This window comes from Grus americana, chromosome 16 (assembly GCF_028858705.1).
Source record: "Grus americana isolate bGruAme1 chromosome 16, bGruAme1.mat, whole genome shotgun sequence".
Lineage (NCBI taxonomy): Eukaryota > Metazoa > Chordata > Aves > Gruiformes > Gruidae > Grus > Grus americana.
Window position 1 is genome coordinate 5,142,356 of NC_072867.1, and position 21,473 is coordinate 5,163,828.

The window sequence follows — 21,473 nt, forward strand, 5'->3', positions numbered from 1 at the left end:
GGTGTCAACGGCACATCTGAAATCCACTTTAACTTCAGTGCTCAGCATCCACATAAAGAACAGTTATGCAATGTTAAACTAAAACATGATTGAGAAGAAAGGAGGAGGCTCAGAAATTTGCCTCCTTTAATGTTCTTCAGTGACAGTGACAAATGCTGTAAGATTCAGTCAGACTGTGGGAGGGGATCTGGGACTTCCACACTAAGATGCAAGCTTTTGGCTTCACAGACCTGCTTTCGATACCCCTCTCTTCCTGTATACATTGTATGTGACCAGGGACAAGTGACTTATCTTGTTCTACCTTCATTCTTTATATATACAAAGAGGATAATACCACACTCCTGCTTGACAAGAATGTTTTGAGGATTAATGTCTTGAAGGTGGTAAACTGCTAAACTACTATAGTGATGAGGATCACATAAGTATTACAGATAGATAGGCTTTAGAGTCTTCACTGCTACTGGATGCCTTTGTAGCCCCTGTAGTCCCTCTGTCTCTGCCTAGCCAGAAGACTATGTCCCATCCATCACTTTCAGAGCCAGCCGTGCTTAGCTACACATTTGTGGCCCCCAGGTGTGAGTATTACTACTCATATCTGGGAATGAAGCCAAAGGAAAGGTAAGATCTTGCTGACACATCAACAAAAATAAGTGCTGTGCCTTAAATAATAATTCCTACGTTGGTGTTTAGTAAATAAAAGCCAGCATGGGAGAAACCATGGAAGTTCAGAAGGAAAACAGGAGGTCTTAGGGTTTGGGTTTTTTGGTTGGTTTGGTTTGTTGTTTTTTTTTTTCTGGTCCCCGAGTAATGATGGAACAATTTGAAATTTAAACAACATAGTTAACAATCTTCACAGATGAAAACAGTGAGCAAAGGCCAAAAACGACCATTAACTTCTGCATGCACTACTTGTTCATTGAACTGATATCCTTCACCCTTCTTTTTTTTTCCTCCTTCTGCAAGAGAAGTGCTTTGATTGTTCTTTACATGGCTGTGTTTTAGTTTTGTGGTAATTTTCAACTTTGGTGTTCTTTGTCCTCTACCAGGTGGCAGTCATCATGCTTTTTACTCCACGGGTTTTATTGATTTGGTCAAAAGTAATTAAAGAGATAATTCGTTCTCAATTACATTTCCTTGAATTTCCTGAGGCTGGTAACTCTGCTCTCCAGCTGTGTCTTCCCCCAACTCCTTCTCAAATTAACTTTGTTCTCACTATGAAATAAAACAGAATAGCATGTTCTTCTGTTTGTTTGTTTGCTTTTGGATTGAATAGAGACTCTGTGCTGTAGCAGATATTGATCTGATAATTTTATTAGATATTCCTGCCTTGGTTCATGAACTTTCATGTTTTTAGCATAGCATTCCAATAAGAAATCCTGTTAGATTAGCAGAAAACCTAATTTTTTAGAGATGTTTATAGATGTTTCTGCTTTCTGAGTGTCCTTTGTACCTAAAAGGTTCTTTTCAGCACTTTTGTAATTTATTTTAAACTCTACTAAATGCAAGAATAAGTGAGCAATATTGTGGTGCAAAAGAGTGTTCTTTTCCTCAGTTTAACACAGATTACATTCACTTCTAGCAGAGTGGATTTTTGGTGACCTAAAATGTCTTTGGAACATTTGGTCTTCTGGAAGAAGACTTGGGGAGAACATTTGTAATTCTGACTTGAGTAGGGGAAAATATCTAGAAAATGTTAGCCAAGTAATATTTTCATTGCCAGTATGATATAAAAAATGTGAATAAAAGGCTTTGGGAGTACTGCAGATACCTAAACTACTGGCATGTTGTCCAGAGACTATGTAAATGACAGAAACAGAAGACAGAAATGTAAGCAGTATAGAGAAAGATGTCATACAGAAATGATAACTTTTTTGCTTGTTTGTTTGCATTGACTTCCAAGGACACATTTCAAAATTTTCAAATCACACATTTTTTCAAGTCCTCATAATGAAAAGAGTTTATGGAGACTATAAGCTCAAGTAAAGTAGTTGCTTAAAGGATTAAAAGTAACTGTAGGGTAAATGCACTGACATCAATGGTATTACAACTGAGACTAATTTGATCCAATTATTTTACAAAACTTACCAAACTTATCAGAATTAGGTAATTATTCTTTGGAGACAGGAAAATGAAAAGAGGATTTCCCCAAAGAATATGATAAATGGAGGGAAACTGATGGAATAAACAACAAAACCAGATCAAATAGCTTGGTATTATGAAAACGGTCCTTCTGTACATATGCTTTCCATCACTATAATATCTGAATGCTTCATACATTGTTAATGAAAGAATTGTTATTTTTCTCGTTTCAGACACAGGGAGTAGAGGCACAATGAGCTTTGGAATTTGTACTAAAATTCATTGTAGTAAAAAAACCCCCACAAACTGGCATCTGGTAGCTGGGATAAGGTGTTAAATGTTTTATTTAGGATGTCAGAGGAAATTTCTGACAGAGGTGAAATTGAGTCTACTTATTCCAAATTTCACTCTCATACCTTCACTAGCAGACAGCCCCTCTCTCACATTTCAGCTGCCTCCTTCCATTTTCTTGATATGTCTATATTGACAGTAATGTGTTCACTGGAGTGCAGAACAGGACTTTAACTCCCTTGCTCATTAGAACTATCCGTGGTAAAACAGTAGGATGAGTGCCCCTTTCCATCGATATCAGAACCATTTCTGACCAGAGACGGAGGAATGGAAGCTGCTGCAGTAGCTCTTGTCAAGCACTCCCCTTGGCAACGGAGATTCTCAACTGCAAAGTGCTTTGCATTATTGATATGGTACAGCACAACCTTAACAAATCAGGTATCTTGTCTTTGATGCTGATATATATTTATATCTGCAGATTTAGTTGTGGCTTTGTTTTAAGCTGAAGCACTAAAATAGCATTGTTCTTAAAGAAATCTTAATTTTCTGATATATATGTTCTTAGTGAAGTCCTTTGCCTTGGAGCCTCTTGTGTTTAATTGAAAATTCTCTTTTGGTCCTGATGTCTGTTCCATTTTCCTACTTTCTAGTGAAAGGGCACAAAGGGTCAGTATTGAGCAGCAACAGTAGAAGAAATAGAAATAAATAATCCTGAGTGCTTGGCTAGAATACTGCCTTTAAAAATCAACATTTAGAATTCCACCTGAAGAACAGCAGTAGTCATCTTTATGTAGTGCTTCACAAAAGCTTTCTAAATATTTTTGTAAAATTAAAAAAATATATTTCACCAGGTCAACCTTGTGTCTGGATGATTAAATGTTGGCTTGTGATGAGGCTGTGCCGATTTATTTTCATCAAAACACATTCACAGTTGCAAATGTAACCATAATGCTCCTATTCCAGTGATATATTAGAAGGAAGAAGAGTGTGATAGGTGTGTCAATCTGCTATTTTTGACAATACCATATAAACTTAGTTACTTAGAATGAAACAACTTCAGGAATTGCCACGGAAGTTTCATTAGCTTAAACAAAAAATTTGAAAATGTACAACCTAAAAGCATGTTTATTGTACCTCGATTGTCCATCTATAGATGGCATATGCAGCACCAACTCAGGCTCTTACCACGAAAAGATTTGGAGAAGAAAGATGGAAATTCTCAAAACTTGCAGAATGACATCTGCAAAGATGACAGGTGTATGAAATGGAGAGAACGCTTAATGAAAGGAAGGATTTGTCAGAGTTGAACAATTTTTAATGTCCAGAATTATTTAGAAGAGAAAGTGGAAGTATTTGGGAATTGTTAGAATAAAATCTAGAGTGTCTGCAGACGGTGGTTTGTGATTGAAACAAGCTATTAATCCAAAATTTGCTCATCCAAAAATACTTTAAGACCCTTCGATTTTCTTTCTAAAGATGAAGAGGACGCACAAAGAGGAGCTAAGGCAGTAAGCAGGAATGCCAGGGCTTCCTGTGTGCCATTACCCACCTGTGATAGCACTGGAAGGGGCCAGCTCTAGACAATCCGATGGCATCGAGCTCCACCTACTGCAATATTTCTGTAGTTCATTTCACCTAGAGCTGCTGGATGTGATTCTCAAGAAAAATGACCATAATCATTGTAATGGAAAACTTGTGGTTCATTTCCTCATGTCATCTCACTTTAAGATGATGTTTCATATATTACTTTAGGATTATTTTTTGTTTTTTTTAATTATTGTTTCTTGCATATGGAGTTGTATGAGATTTTGTTACTTCACTATAATGAAAGCAGGAAATGATCACTGAAACAGGCCTTTTGATGGCTTAAAAGCAAATTAGATGAAAGTCTTCATAAGTTGGAAACACTAAAAAACACCCAACACCCAAACTCCAAAGATTGTTCAGATTATCATGATAATATATTGTTGAGTTTAACAAATTAGACATACCAGTATTGTTTTCTGTTTTCTATATCTGCACTGCAAATTAAAAAGAGTTCTACTGTTCTATAATTATGTACCATTACTGTTTTAAGCTCAGATTGCACCTTTTCGATACATGACATAGTAATGGAAGATAATACTGTAGAAAAGGAAGCTATTCCCTTCTGTTTTCTGTGATAAGACTGATTGAATCACATTATCAGTGCCCGAGTGGAGGGAGTAGTGTATGCGATACCTCCCTCCCTGAGCAACTGTGCAAAGGTTAGGTAGGCTCACAGCTCTTTTTTTTTTTTTTTTTTTCTTTTCCTCCTTTCCTCATGAACTGGCAGAGCAGGCTGGCCAGAGGTAGGATGCAGGGAAATGTTGCACCTGAGAACTTCTTTTCTTCAGTCCTCTGTGGCATTAGACACTTGAAATGAATATAGCTAAATGGCTTCAGACCCAACACTAGTGCTCAGTGTGCTTGTGCCTTCAAGTCATTGAAACCTTAGGACTAGATTCTACCACTCTTCCTTTGAGTAGGAAGTTATTCTGAGACTCTCAGTTGGCTTTAATCGTGTCATCAAGGTATTGCCAGATGTAAAAGCAATGGTACCTGGCCATTGTCAACATTTTGCTGCTTCAGAGGAAGGGGAACCAACCACAAAAAAACCCAAACCACCAAATACTGTCAAGAGCAAAGCCAACTGGAAATTCTGCTGTTTGTAGAGTGTAAGATGCTTCTGCTCAAAGTCCAAATCAGATTTCTTTTAGCTTTCTCTTTAAATACAGATAATGTGTGCAATTTAACAAAAAAAAAAAAAAAAAAAGCCCCACCAGCATCAGTCTGCTGCATGCTATTCCTGTAGCACAGAAGATAAGAAAACTGACACAAGTTTACAGTTTTGGGGTTTGTTGCTATGGGATGATGCTGTGGTTGTTAGCATTACAGATTACAAATAGACATGCAATGCAGAGAAGATAGCCATAAGGAAATAGTAACAGAAAAGGAGAAAGAAGATAGAAGGATATCCAAATATTTAGAATTTCTTGGGGGTTTCATTGTACACTCAAAAAACCAAAGTGTGCCCTGATTACAAATTAAATACTACCCAAAATATGAGAACTTTTCCAATTTCAAACCCAAACTGCTTCTGAACCTGCTTCCCTGAAGGTGTTTCACCTACAAAGTCCTCCGTTGCATCCATTTGGCACCTTTCTACCTTTAAGAGTACTCTGAAATTTAGAAGGGTAAATCAGAGGAAATAAATTATTATTTGTCTTTTAGCATTATTTATATTCCAGATAGATCATTTGTGTTCATGAATATACAGGAATGTAGTTACAAATATTTCAGACTTATGCTGGAAATGATTTTTTTTTTAAATTTTTGTTTGGCAACTTGTTTCTAAAATCCAGTCTACTTTTGAAAGCCTGTTTTTACAGGTAAATACATTTAGTATACAGAATCTGCTTCCTACTACAAAAGGTTAAAATAAATAACTTTGATATTTGGAACTTTGATATTTGATACCAAATATTTTTCATAAATTTAATCATTAATACTTAAATTTTATTTTCCCTAAAGTTCAGTATAACAGACTCTATACTGAATGCATGTTTATCCTTAGTAATATCCTCTGATTAGCATTTCCTATAGGTGAAGTATAGGTGCCCACTCAGGCTGTAAAATGATTCCTCTTTTGTTCAGTACGTGAATGTGGTTTTCTCATTTGCTGGGGCGGGCTGTCAGGTACATTGGTAGCTCTCTGTAAGACTTGTGCTCCTGAGCAGTGTCAGTTTGCCATCTGTTTCTGCTGCTGTCCGATCCTGGTTAAGTATGTCCCAACTGCGTGAAACAGTGGAGCCTTCAGACTTCTCTTTAACATTTCACTGGTTCATCCTTATATTCTGTCTGCAGAAGATCTTCTTTCCCTTCCAGCTACTTTGCTCTCAGTACCATCTCTGGGCTTAGGGTTTTCTATTTGTGGGCTGCCTCAGTCATTATGTTAGAACTTTGGTGGTTGCAGTTCTCCAGTGGGTGAAGATACTTTTCCTTACACTTTGAACCTTTGTTCTGCTGAACTATTACCCAGGAACATAAATTTGGAAAGAATTTTCTGTCTTCTCAAGTCAAGATTCCAACAAGCAAAATGCTCTGCTCTAACTTTTTTTTTCATGCTTAAATATTTTCAGGCTTTGCTCTGTTGTGCAAAAGTTATACATCATAGCAAGTATTTAATCCACAGCTCTGAGTCTGCTGTGCAGTCTTTCAGCCTTTTTTGTACACTGGCTCTACCCTGACACTATGGATGTGACTTGCTAGGGCCTCCAGCTTCACTTTGCTTGGAATCAAGAAATGAGCTCTTTGATCTAAAACTAGCGCAGAAAGGAATTACTGTTTTCATATCCTTTTAGCCAGAGCACCATACACTGCTGAGTCATCTGAAGTCTTTTATTAACCTACCTGTATAATATTTTTAATAGGAGGGAATATGTCTTCCTTCCACTTGAATATAAACTGATCATTGAAGGAGGACTAAAAGTGTGCTTGTATTTGACTTCTGGGCTTTTTATGAGTCTATACCTTCCTTGTGGGTGAAAGCACAGATCCAAGAATAGTGGTCTATCACAGTGTGTATCTTCAGGGAAGAACAATTACAGGTAAGTAATTTCCTATTCTTGGTTTTGGAAATTGGATTTTATTTTTATGTTAGACACAGCAGTCTACAACAGTTTTCCAAGAGAAAAATTACATTTTCTAAGCATTTAAGCATAGCAATTTAGAAAGCATGTATGCATTTTGCACAGTAGCTTGTCAGCAGGTACTTCATATGAGAATCTATTTGTGCACCAAAGTTACTTAGTGACATTTTAAGTTTTTCTACAATAGACTAGCCATTATTTTTGCTTTAGTTTGCATCTCTGTAGAAAATTTTATTTACATCACTTAATTTTGAAAATTATGACCTGCTATAGTACAGATAACTAGCAGTTTCAAATATGGTTACATGGTTTTGCTCATTTTTTTTAGGAACCAGTGAAAAAAGATGTGCAGGAAAAAACACCCAAAGAAGTGGCTGAGGTTACTACTGACAAGTACTCTTTCAATCCAGAGGTGAGACTACTGGTGAAGCTTTGATTCAAGATGTAGTTAAAGAAGGCAACAGACAAACATCATGTTTTAATTATTCCTATGGAGATCTGTTTGCTGAATTCAAGGTCTAAAGCCTTACTGTACATAAGGAACTAGCCTTTTGCTGACTGATGAATGTTTCACAGATTTTATCTAGTAAAACTCCTCCTGAAAGTATTGGAAAAAATCAAGGGAGGTGTAGGTTTCTATTGTAATTTGGTAAAAATAATGTTCTGAAAATTCAGTTTAGCTGTGTAAGCTATTCCATGTGTCAAGTCTAGAAGACTGACCTTTAAACCATATGACACTTTAGCACAGAAATGGCTAATACATTCAAAATTACTTTTTATTTCAAAAATGCGTATTTTTATTAAAGTACATTGAAGCTGAAAGGGATGTTCCTTTTGGTGTTATGTAGAGCTGCACAAATGAACAGCTGTTGAAGATCTAGCCTATACCTGTTTTTCAGCCTTTTCCTGGTGCGACCTTAATTTTAAATATTGAAAGGCCAATTTTACTTGAATGCCACTTTTTGATCAGTACAGAAAAGTTACTGTGGTGAGTCTGTTCTCATTCATCCAAGACCACCCAAGTGTATGTTCTATTTGATGTGTACTTGGGCCTGTCACACAATAATGCAGAGTTACAGTGTAGTTTGTGGCTATCTATCCCAAAGTAATTCAGGCCTTGTAAATATAAACAAAATGTTGGAATTAAAACACGTTTTAATTTCTCTCTATGCAGAGAAACCAGCAGAAAGATTTATTTTTTCATCATATGTTGTCTTTGTTAGCTTATTTAAAATCTGATCCATCTCCTTTCTCTGTAAAACAAAACTGAATGCCAGGCAGCTGATTTGATCACAATTCTTTTATAAAAAAGAGAAGAGCAAAATGTTAACACAAGAGAAAAGATGGTACTTTTGCAATTATATGAAAACTGACAAATGAGACTAACAATTTTTTTTTAAGGGTTTTCTTTAAGGAAGAAAGCACAAGTGTTAGTCTGACTTCAGTATCCAGTAATATCTCGCCTATCATGGCACATTATTTAATTTCATTTTTTTATGTAACTCAAATCAGTCAGTGAGGTATTTCAGATTTGCTAGAAGCTAACAAAGTTGAAAAGTAGGATGTGCTGTGGAAGTCCTGCTAAAAGGCGCAGCTGTGCCAGCTGTTTTACTGGCAGAAGCATTCTGGCTTGAATACCAGAAATATTTCACCATCATGTTCATTTATTGTTTTTCTTTTTTTCAGTTCTAATTTACAGTTGTTATTTTTATCTATACCTCTCATAAGAAGTCTTGTCTTTTGTTTGCACTTTCCAGAATGTTCTCTTAGAGTTAAAAATATACTAAGAAAGGGTGAAGTACGCAGCTCGGTCTTGTCATAGAAGCTTTTGTCCATACAGAGCATCAATTGTTTCAGTGATCAAAACCAGTACATTCAAATATGCATAACAATTTGAAATAAGAGTTGCAGTCTCTCTTGAGTAGGTGCACATTTTGTCTCCAGATCCAAATGAGATCTGCAATATCCTATTGCATACTTTCCCAGGTGCATAAGGATCTTTATTTCCTTTACCGGGAATTTATTTTTCTGGACACCTTAGGACACTTATGAAATGCACAGAACTGCCTTGATGAATACCTTTGGCCACACCTCAGTCTCTGCAGACCAGCACTATGGCTCCCAATGGATAGCAATTTAGCCATGTACTTTTTGCACCTTGAGCGCTGCCTCAGCTGCATTTTTTATTACCTAGCACATGCAAACACACTGCATATGCACCGCATACAATCATAATTCTATGAAATTGATGCAGCAGTTCTCTGGAAACCCCAAGAGCACTTCTAAGCCAGGGCTAGTTCAACAACAAATACAAGCTTTCATCTCCCATGTTCCATAGCTGCTCAGAAGAAAAAATGTTGCAGGCGTTTTGAACGATATACTAAGTAGGTGATTTTAATTCTCTTATGTAAAATTGCTGACCTGGTTTGTACACTCTTGAAAAGTGAGAGAAATAATAAAACCATTATGTTCTGTGCTCCAAAACCAGCTATGTCTGTGGAGCTTTTCTTATTCTTGTGTTTTTTACAAATGTCACTCTTGTTCCTTTGAGTCTGAAAATTTTTCTGGGTTGGGACTTCAAAAAGATTTATCTCCCATGCATGCTTTTTGTAGTTTGCTAATGCGTAAGCACTCATAGCAGTCATTCCTTAAGTCTAGGCCACTGAACAATCTCTTCTTCCTGTCTCATAGTTTAATGAAGCTCACAGGTGCTTAACTGCCTGTAAAGAACTCTGTCAAAAACTCTGTCAAACTTGAAGTCAGCCAATGAGTTAAAAGCTGTTGGAACACATGTACATATGGGCATGCACAGCGGTATCATGTAAGGCTTGTTCACATGCTTGTGAAATGACACAATGCTGTCCCAGGTGATGATCATCTCAGAAAACATTTGGTGATTCAAACTGAACCCTGAGACTGCACATACCTTCTCTATGCTAAGTTCTTCTTAATTAATACTGTAATATCTATTTTCAATTTGATCACTTTCAGTCTGATCCACTGGAACCAGAGAAGAGGCTCTCCCTGCTTAGAGAAACAGGAAAGGAGCTGAGGACTCTTAGTAGAACTCTAGCTCGCTCAAGGTAAGGGAATCCAGAGCACAGGAAATGGGCCAGTCAAGGCTAAAGGAATCTCTGGTTCTGCAGCGGCAGCAGTTGGATTATAGGCAAAATAATCAACTGTGTACTAACAGGTTAGAAAAGATAGTTTACAATTCTTACCTTGTAGGCTTTATGTATACTCAAAATGCTGTAAATGCTGTATGAGGAATAGCTGTTTGATAGCTCTGTCTATACCAGTACTATGTTGTTTTAGCGTTCTTTGCAAAGAAGTAACAAGCACCTTTATAGTCTTTTGCATGACACAGTGCTGTGCCAAAATTTGGAAACAAAGTAGTGAAAAATGTGCCATGTTAGGACATAGAATGTGCACTATGCGATGGAAAAATCATAATGAAAATCTCTACTGCTATTATAGAAATACCTGCATGGACTCATTTGGAATATACCAGCTTGGGTCTCAGGAAGATACTGACATGGAAGGAATAGATTTTTGTGCCCTTTATCTAATGGGCAGCGAGCTGTCATAATAGGAAGTAATTTGGGATCCTATATACCTTTTAGCCAGCCAAGTCTGGACAGCAACCATTGCTTTATGGGACTGACCACAGAAAGTAGCTGGGTGTGCATGCCTTTCCTACAGAGTATCTTCTGTTGCCACTAGACATGATAAACTTCTGTCCCAGCAGGGCTTTTTTTTTTTTTTTTCTATAACTGAGATCATAACAGAAATGAGGGAGGCCTATTGCGAATAGAGTTTAACAAAGAGGGCTCTCCCATTTAGGCACTCATACTATTAAATGTACTTAGGCTGTGTTGTCACCTATCTTTCACCATTGTCACTGCAGGTGGTGTGTAAATTGACAAGATTGAGGCTTCAATATGCTTTTCTGTTGCAATCACACATTCTGATTGCACTCCAAACTTGCCTACAGAGACCATTCACTCTATTTGCTCAGTATTAGCTTAAACAGTTGCTAAACTGCATAATAAGCCTTGCAGTGGGTGACTCTAGGGTTTTCTAAATTTTCCTGGAACCTTCTAGCTTTCTTGATGTGAGTGTTAAGCTAAGAAATGAGATTCATTTGCAACTGAAACAGCAAGCAGTAGTACAAAAAGATGATTTACATCTGGCAAGGTTTAGTTACAGTGTGCTGCAAATAAAACTGACAAATTGCCACTGCCAGCCCCAGCAGGGTACAGATTACACAAGTGTTTACAAAGTTCCTAGACTTTAAGTCTTTGAAGACTGTTCACTTGATTAAAAATAGTTGAATTAAAGCAAGCAGCAGTTAGACATCTATATAAAAACTTACTAATTAGGTTAAATCTAAGCAAATATGGTAGTCAAGAGAACACATGATACTGTATTAGCATAATATCTGGAAGACAAATTAGGCTCTTGCATTGTCTGGCTGAGATTGTAGCTGTATAAAACTCAAGGAAATTTGAGAAAAGTAGCATCTTTGCATGTAGTACTGTAGAGGAATCAGAGCTTTGTTTCACAACAACTTAGTGTAAATATTCCCAAATATTTACATCAGAGCAATTTCTAAATTTTATACTAATTACTTGTGATAACATTAAATTTCACATTCTTCCTTTTTATCCTTCTCTGCTCCCAATTATTTTTATTATTCTCTTTGTTTATTCACTTTTAGTGAATTTTCACATGGTAAACTTGGCTGAAAATAATAATAAACCATAAACAAAATAATAAATGTTGTTTACTTTGAAGGTTGGATAAGGCATTTTAGTAAAGCATGACTTGTTTTTGCCATAAATGCACTGTTATGTTTGCCTGCGTTCATTGTTCATTGCTAAATTTCAGTAGGATTGTCTCCTTGAGGTCAAGTTAAAGTTATTTTGATGATAACCTGCCAAAGATCAGTTTAGTTATGGATATATGAGTTGCAGGTACTTGGAGCTTGCTTTTGGCTGCTTTACATTAATTTTCAAATGAGTGGGACAAAAAATACTTGCAAGTGTTCTGTAGGATGAAAATTACCATCCCCATTGGTACTAAAGGGCTTGATTTTTAAAATCTTACAAACTGATTTGTAGACATTTGGATGAAGCAAGCTGGACCACTCATTTCATTACAACTTACAGTTTGAACAAATTTAAATGTCATTTTGTTAGTAGGTTAACATGAGGGGGTCTTCATTTGATACTTGTTGGGAAATATACTTTTGAAGTGCCATGAGGAGCAACATGGCGTTTTTGTGTACCTTGGCCAATCTCGAGATGTTTAGGATCAGCTGAGCTTTTCCACAGCTTTGAAATTCTCTCCAATTCAGTGGATGAAGAGTGAGTTTCTAATCTTATAATTGTAGAAACCTATGAAATTAAATTTGATTTTTGTAATCTAGATAGTTTTTGAGGTTATAGTAAGTAATGTGATACAGGACTGCTTTTGCAGAAGCTGGTGTTTTGGGCCCTTTGTGTCAAGGACTAAACCTGAAGGATTCAGTGGTATAAAAAGCCATGCTTTTAAAAGTTAGCTTTTTCATGTGCTAAAGAACCTCCATGTAGGATAACAGTGGTACAAACTGAAGCTGGACATGATTTGTCCATGCCAGGGAAAAAAAAAGTAGATTATCTCTCTACACCATCTGTTTCTTCTGCTTCATGTTTGAGTATTACATCATTGTGTTGAGGAGGTCAGAGATGGGGGTGGGGGGGAGTCAAGATATTGATCATAACTCTTGGTGGAGCATTTAACTCTTTATGTACCTTTGTGCAATTTTCTTGACCCTTCTGCAGCTCTGTCAAGTAAATTGAGATTGGAAACTAGGCAATGTATCTGAACTAAAGTCTTTGCATAAATACATAGCTTTTAAATTGGTGTGGATGGCAGAGTGTGAATGAGAATTGTTTTTGTTACTGAAGGCAAACATTTATTTTTTTTTTTACATAAGGCATAATTTTTCTTACCATTTTCATTTGAATTATTTTTAAAATTTTTAATCTACCACTATCTTATGCTTTTAGGGATGTTTGTTTGATTAATCTTACAATACCTAGCACTCAAGTACATGCAAGCGTTGTCTTACTCATCTCTGAGCACTGCTAGGTATTAGCTGGATAAATATTATTACTCTCATAGGTAAATTATGAAAGTCAAATTGGGGATGTAAGATTATCAGTGGAACAGCTACAATTGGAACTTGGTTGTCTCAGGTAATTAAATGCCTTACTTAGACTTCAGTGATGCTTCTGATTTTTATTTTTATTTTCAAAACTGGCCTACTAAATTAGAAGCTCCAGGGAAAGACTTCTTAAGAGATCCAGCCCATTACTCTGGGTGAGTGCAGTTGTTTCCTATAACAGAGGAAATGTTTAGTGTAGCCTACTTTTAACTGAAGACATTTCTGTTTTCTGCACCACATTATGATAAATGCAGATTTCCTTTCCACTGAATTTTTAATGGTGATGCAATCTGCAAAATTATATTAAATGTAGATTTTTAACAATGTGAATAGATTTGATCCTAATGTGTTTTGATGTCATATCTTTTCTCTGAGTGATTAAAAACCCAGATTTTAGTCTTTCATCCTTTTCGCCTCCAGAAGCCAATACAGCTAAAGGGGCAAACAAGATTATATTCCTTTATGTACATTATCAGTAGAATTGTCTGTTATGTCCTGATTGGTTGTACCTGCACCACACCCGGAGAGGATAGTGATGATGTGCAGTTGTTCTTAAATACCTAATTTGGCTTGCAGAATCCTTTTTACCCCTGATGCAGAAGACGCAAAGAACCCAACTCTGCTTTAATAACGCAGAGTTTGAAGTGGTGATAAGTAAGAAAATACCTACCTGTTAAACATCTCCAACTCTGCCATTTTCTTCTAGTCCCATAAATTTAATTTGCAGTTGCATTCAAAGCTAGCTTCATGTGATTTCAAATGCCCGGATGGAAATATTCCTGACCACAAATTTTCCATGACAATTGAAACAGGTGGAAGATGAAGAAAGGGAAGACTTTATTTGTGTGGTAGCACAAGATTAAAGTATATTTTTCTGAACAGTAAATTATATATTTACACATGTTTGGTTTTTGAAGATCAGAAGTTTAGCATGGTCAAGGTCTAGTCAAAGCTGCTTAGTACACTCAGGAGAAATGTGCCTCTTTGCTCTTGTGTAGGCAATGGTCACTTTAATACTAGTTTCTGGGAAGCATTATTGTCTGAATAAATGCTCAAGTGAAGTTTGCCTGTCGTATGATGTAATACCACACATTCTTTACACTGTAATCCCAGTAGTGATCCTGTAACACACCTAATATAATTTATTCTATTTACTGTGGCAATTAAATTATGAATCCTACATGCCTCACTTCTTAAATAATATAAAATATGATATGAGCTATAATGGCCATGGAGAAATTTACTTGAGAAGTCAGGGAAACAGATTTTTGAAATATGAACTGACATTCTCTAATGCTTTCTGAAATGTACAGTAGCCAAATGACCCAGTATGCAGAAAAATATCCAACAGACTTAATATCTGGAAATCAAAGGTATACATTAACTGTTGTTTAGGTTGGGGGGGGGGGGGTGTCGTGTGGTGTTTTAAATTTTTATTGTGTTGTGTAAGCCTGGAAATTCTTTGAGTGTCGTCGTATGAACTTTTAACAATGAAAACGTGCTAACCGTTCATCTTGAGTGTTTGCACGAGGTTACTTTGACTAAATCTGCATGTAGAAAAAAAGAACAGTAAGAAGGGCAAAGCAAATCCACAGACTTTTTAACCAAATATTGCAATGTGAAGTTGCAGGAAAAGATGATTTCAAGTGAGAATGACTGCATTACTGTTTTGGACCAAAGGACAGGTCAGCAATACTACTTAGTAACAGTTTCAGACTATAGAAAAGGAGCTGTTTTAGCAAAAAGCAGCAGAGTGGAAAATGCAAGAAAGAAAGAAAGAAGAAAACTGGAGTTTTCTTCTCCAGGGCAGCAACTTTTAATTTCAATTAAAGCAGTCAGGCTAGCAGAGCAGCATGGTAATACATACTACAGGGAGTCAGTGAATACAAATGACCTTTGTGGACTTGGTTTTTGCTGCTTTTCCTCCTCCTGATCGAAAAGGAACACCCAGCAGTTGTCTTAATTGGACGTTAATTGATAAATATTCATAGGAAGTAGTGCCTGTGATCTTGCAGTTTGTTTGTATGAAAGAATGTAATAGAACAACCTCAGGAAGTTTTTTAATGATCACAGTGACATAGCACAGCAGTATGAGTTTTAAAATTATCTCAAAAATGTTTGAAGAGTCATTACTGGAACAGACTTAGCTGCATTCATAAAGCTTTAATATTCTACCTTACACATTAAAAGTATAATTAAACTGAAGATAAACCTTATAATTATGACCTCATACCTCCTCTCAGTAATATTCTCTTATACTCTCTTGAGTCCTCATGATGATATAAAAGAGGATGATGACAGAATGCAGAGGTTGCTCAAACTATTCATCTTTCAAAACTATCAGTCACTAGTCCCAAGTAGAAAGTTGTACCAGCTCTTCCTTACTGATGAGTTGTACCCAGTCACCTTAAGGAGACACCTGTCAGCTCTCAGGTACCATTTTACCTAAACACAGCATTAAAATGTAGGAAGGAATTTGCTTATCTTTGTGCAGCATAGAATGAAAAACTATTTTGGAAATCTGTAGATAATGATCATTCCTCTTCCTTTGTCAATCAATACATCGTACTTCCAGTGGAGATTGCCTGTGTAGACATGAAGTAGCTCTGACTTACTTGACTAAGTACTTCCCAATGTCAGATCCAGTGGGTGGAATACAGAATGGCAGAAAAGACACCACCTTTGTCCTTGAGCATTCAAATATCTTTAACTTTGAGCTAAGAATTATGTTTTCATTTCTATTGCTATTCTTACTACAACTAAGCAAACTCAAGAAGCACAGCCCCTTTGAAATGACATTCAGCTCTGGCAGAGATCCTTTCTTATTGCTTTGTTCCAATGACATATGTAAATGGGATGCAGAAATAATATTAAGTAATCCAGACTTGCATGAGGATGTATTGTATGAGAATGAGGAAAGTAGAAGTCTTTATAACTAATAAGTTGTAGAAATATGTAGTTACACAGCATGTAGTTAGCAAAGCATTTGAAGCTTATAGCTGTTAATCCATACTAAAAGCAAGTTGCCATAAATCATTTCTGTAGACTCAGCCCACCAAGACCTTGCAAGTGTACTCAAAATACTCTTGTTGTTAAACATTGCCACAAAAAAGTGAGTGCTTAAAAATAAGCATATTGCTTCAAATGAGACTAGCTGAAAATACTTTGTGTAAAAATGAGGTAGGAGAGGTGATAGAAACTGGAAACTGCAGTGACAGTCATTAAGCATAGGTGCTCATGTAAAAAGGCAAGTTGTGGTCATCCTTGCTGATGACATCTAGGAATCCACAGCTCTGAGCTGCAAGCTCAAAGGGGAAGTGTCTGTGCCATGAGTCAGTCAAGCTTTTACTTGCAAAAAGGGCATGCCAAACCTCTGCATCGCATTTCCTGTAATTTGAAGAAAACTCCCGTGCATCTGTTTCACTGAGCTGTGCTAGTTAAATAAAACTAAATGTCAAACTGCTGGCAGTTTAACAGTATTCAACTGGCTGCTTTTTATGTTTTAAATTAGAAACTGGATGGCTCTTTAAAATGGTTCAAGTTTCCTGAAGGCAGATCTCTAAAAGTCACTCTGAATGCAGAAAGCCTAGCCTCTACTAATGCATCTTTATGCCTGCAACAGCAATTAGACTGTTACCTGAAGAGAAGTTTCTCCTACTTCTTTTCCTGCTAGTGGCTGTGTATCTGATTTTAATACAAACACATTTAAATTTTGTGATTGAAATGGCAGCTATTACTAGAGGACTTTAAATGGCAAGAAATGTGTTATTTTTGGAGTTTTGGTTATGACCTTGTCTGTCCTTACCTGTGAATCTATGCCAATCCTATTCTAATGTATGCAGACAAAAAAGATGTTAGTGTTTAGAGCTTATGATCAGTTGGCATTCCTTAATGTATATGGTTTACTGGAAGATACAGTGGAGTCTGTAAAAGCAAGGAGGAGAGGCAACATAAAGTTAAGAAGCAAAGAAGAGACTGAGGCAGTACTGAGAAGGTGAAATGTTTATCTGCCAATATTAGTTTCCAGTGTATTTAATACTTCATAATGTCAGTTGCTTGGAAACCCGTGTTTTGTGCCCTTTTGTTGCTTGGCAGAAATCACTCTAATTGGCATGTTTCTAGCACTGTCACTGCTGGCAGTTTGCAGCATTTTTTTTTCCAGCAGCAAAAATGTTCTTTTACATGAATGATGGCTCACATTAATTAGACAGCAGTCATGGGCAAAGACAACCATTTAAGTGTATGGATGTATGAATCATTATCGCTATCATCAATCACTGGAAAGACTGCTATTCCCATCAACATTTCTGCCTTTCCAGGCTGTTCGTTTGAGCCTCAATCTCCTTTCGTTTTGTACAAAAATGTTTGTTTATGTTTGAAATTTCATAAGTCAAAATAGTTCATTGCTTATTAGGTTTTACTAGCTATCTAAACACAACAGTCTAATCCCACCTATTATGATACAAAATGACACACTGTCACTGAATGTTTGAACAAAGCTAACACTCAAAATGGCTTTTCCATTATTTAGTAGTAAAATGTCATTGTTCTGTAAATACCTTTATATGGTAAGGCAAGACACTAGATTGTGAGGAGTGGTTTTCACATGAAAATCTTGAACCAGCAGTATTTCCTGGTAGAAGATCAGGGACCTCAGTGAAGTTCCACTAAGCAGTGTTTTTATTGGTAATATGAACATAAAGTTGTTATTGTACACGCTTACAGCAAGAAAATGGAAAGCCCAGAAATCTCTAGATAATTTTTTTCTTTTGAAGCTTTAGTAATAGTTTCCCCACAGCTTTTTAGAGAAGGATTTAAAGCAAAGCCTTGAAATCTCACAGATCGATTTTTCTGCCCTTTATCAATACAAAGCTGTCTTCTCTGTGCTGCTCTGGAAGTACTTCCTCCACTCACCTTTGTTTTATGTACTTCTCCAGAGACACCAAGAGCTGGAAACCTAAATGTGCCTACCCTCAAAGAAAGGTTTTATATGAAGATCAACAGGAATGGCAGTTGCAGCATGACACAAGTGGAGGGGTGGGTGTGCATGTTCTTGTGTTCTGGGACTTTTTAAAAGAGAAAATTCTGCCCTCCATTCTTTCTAGGTTGAGAAGAATATGTTTCCCACTTTAAAAAAAAAAAAAGCTTTTTTTATATGTTGTTTTTTGTACCTCCAGGTGGCCAAAATTATGTTTGTGCTTCTCAATGTTAGCAAACCACTCCTCGTTTTCGAAAGTCCTGCCTCACTTCACAATGGAAGCAGCATCTTCTATATTTTTAATGTCTTTGTAGTTAATTGAAAACCACTCTGAGACATCTTTAAATATGCCATAATACATTCACCTGGTGACATCTTTTATAATAGTGTGGGGTGTTGATTTGACTATTGAAGATCCTCATTTCCTGCTGCACAGACTTCCATGAACATACCACAAATTTACTCATGTCTTATTTTAACTTTACTTTTTTCTTGACTCACTTCATGGTCAGATTTTCATGTGACAATATGCATATATCCCATTATGCAGAACCTTGTTTTGTTTTTTAAACAGAGACATTTGAGTACAGATAATTGTACTCATTTGCAGGAGAATAAAATGGGAATCTACATCTGAAATAATGTAGGTATTCCAGATTGTTTCTATGTCTTTACTCAAGACAGATGTTGATATGGTACTATTTTAGTTCCTTGCCAGAATGGTTAATGGTTCAGTATGGTAAATGATCACATATGTCTGAGTTTCTGTGGGTTAGTAACTACATTTAATAGATTTTAATGTCATTATCATCTGGTCTTCACTGAATTTAAAAAGACTAGATGTATGAATATTTACCCATTTGGTTCTTACTGTGTAATTACTCAACCATTAAATAGGAGTAGTAACCAGATTGTTCCTGATTCTCCGTTGCTTCATGTGTACAAGTTTGCATCTCTAACTTGGCTGTAAACACTACCAAAACAGAATTTGTAATTGATTTACACTAGTATCTACATTATTAATTGTGAATAGTTGCAAGCTTTTTCTTGTCCACATACTAAGCTTTCAGGATATGACCCGAATGTGGAGCTCAATAGTAGGACTTGCTTGCTCAGGCTCACCACCATGTAAACTTAACTCTATGACTCTTGATAATCGTAGAATATCTTGAGTTGCAAGGGACCTATAAGGATCATCGAGTCCAGCTCCTGGCTCCACACAGGACCAGCCGAATCAGAGCATATGACTGAGAGTGTTGTCCAGATGCTTCTTGAACTCAGTCAAGCTCGGTGCTGTGACCGCTTCCCTGGGGAGCCTGTTCCAGTGCCCGACCACCCTCTCGGTGAAGAATCTTTTCCTGATATCCAACCTAAACCTCCCCCATCGCAGCTTCATGCCATTCCCCCAGGTTCTATCACTAGTAACCAGAGGGAGGAGATCAGTGCCTGCCCCTTCGCTCACCCTCATGAGGAAGCTGTAGGCCATGATGAGGTCTCCCCTCAGTCTCCTCTTCTCTAGGCTGAACAAACCAAGGGACTTCAGCCTCTCTTCATGTGCTCTCCTCTCTAGACCCTTCACCATCTTTGTTGCCCTCCTTTGGACACTCTCCAATAGTTTTATGTCCTTCTTGTACTGTGGTGCCCAAAACTGCACGCAGTACTCGAGGTGAGGCTGCACCGGTGCAGTGTAGAGTGGGACAATCAGTTCCCTAGACTGGCTAGCAATGCTGTGCTCGATGCACCCCAGGATATGGTTGGCCTTCCTGGCAGCCTGGGCGCACTCTTGACTCATGTTCAACTTGCTGTTGACCAAGACCCCCAAGTCCCTTTCAGCATGGCTGGTCTCCAGTGTCTCATCGCCCAGTCTGTATGTATAGCCAGGGTTGCCCCTTCCCAGGTGCAGAATCTGGCATTTGCCCTTGTTAAACCTCATGCAGTTGGTGATTGCCCAGTTCTCCAATCTGTCCAGATCTCTCTGCAAGGCCTCTCCACCCTTGACGGAATCAACAGCGCCTCCCAATTTGGTGTCAACTGCAAACTTGCTCACGACACCTTCTAGTCCTACATCCAAGTCATTTATGAAAACATTAAAGAGAACTGGCCCTAAAATGGAGCCCTGGGGAACCCCACTAGTGACTGGCTGCCAGCCTGATGTAACCCCATTTACCATAACTCTTTGGGCCTGACCTGTCAGCCAGTTGCTCACCCATCGCACTATGTTTTTGTCAAGCTGTATGCTGGACACTTTGTCCAGAAGGATACTGTGAGAGGCAGTATTGAAAGCTTTACTGAAATCTAAAAATATGACATCAGCTGGCTTCCCTTGGTCAACTAGATGGGTGACCTTGTCATAAAAGGAAACTAAGTTTGTTAAACAGGCCCTTCCTCTCACGAACCTGTGTTGGCTGTGACCAATGACTGCTTTGTCCTTCAGGTGTTTTTTTGATAACTCCCAGCATAATTTTAGGTAATGTCAGAAGGTGGGTAGTGTATGCACCCTGTAATAACTCACTGACTATAGTTTTAAGTGAATAATGCTCTAATTCTTGTTTACAATGATAGTGCCTTACATCACTCAGGAAAGGTGTGAAGCAGTCTTATGTAAATAAATTTGGGACATACTGGCATAGATTACAATGCTGAGTAAAAGGCATTAAAGAACTGAGTGAAATGGTCAGCAGTTCCAGTATTTACTGATAAGAGAACAGAACAGATTCTCCACTGGTATAAATCAGTATAACGACAGTTTACAAGAAATGCAGAGTTTTCTCTCCTATTGTTCTGTGTGTGTTTTGTGTATAAGAAAAGCACTGTGTGCATATGGATTTTCTTTTATCTTGGCATTTCCTGCTGGTTTACACTTACTAGCTATTTAGGTGTTACAGCACCTTGTCAGAAAGTTAAAGGACATATAAGAATTACTGCAGCTATTAGAATGCAGCAACAGCTCAAATGGAGTCTGATGTGTGTTAATGCATATACACACAACGTGGCCTTTTGGGGGACTGTAATGATAAAAAGTCCTGTTCCAACTGAAACAGCAGTGAGGACAGTAATATTTAATCAGTTGAAATCTGATGAGAATGCAGGTGTTAATGCTTGTGCTCCTACCAAGATTGCCATAGGATCCTTAATAACTTCAGGTGGTCAGAACTTCCATTTTATTGTATGTTCAAAAAGACCCTCCACTACCACAGTGCCCCCTAAAACTAGGTAAGGGCATAGATTTCAAGTTTAATCCAAA

At 37.3% G+C, this 21,473-nt stretch overlaps 1 protein-coding gene across 3 annotated transcripts in view; it reads left to right on the top strand.

Moving 5' to 3' along the window:
• CCDC60 (coiled-coil domain containing 60) overlaps window positions 1-21,473 on the top strand; it is a 65,277-nt gene that overhangs the window by 19,180 nt on the left and 24,624 nt on the right. For all 3 annotated transcript variants that reach the window (XM_054844444.1, XM_054844445.1, XM_054844446.1), the window contains exons 2-3: window positions 7,369-7,452; window positions 10,032-10,123. In XM_054844444.1, coding sequence (XP_054700419.1) covers window positions 7,369-7,452; window positions 10,032-10,123 — 176 coding nt within the window. The remainder of the gene's footprint in view (window positions 1-7,368; window positions 7,453-10,031; window positions 10,124-21,473) is intronic.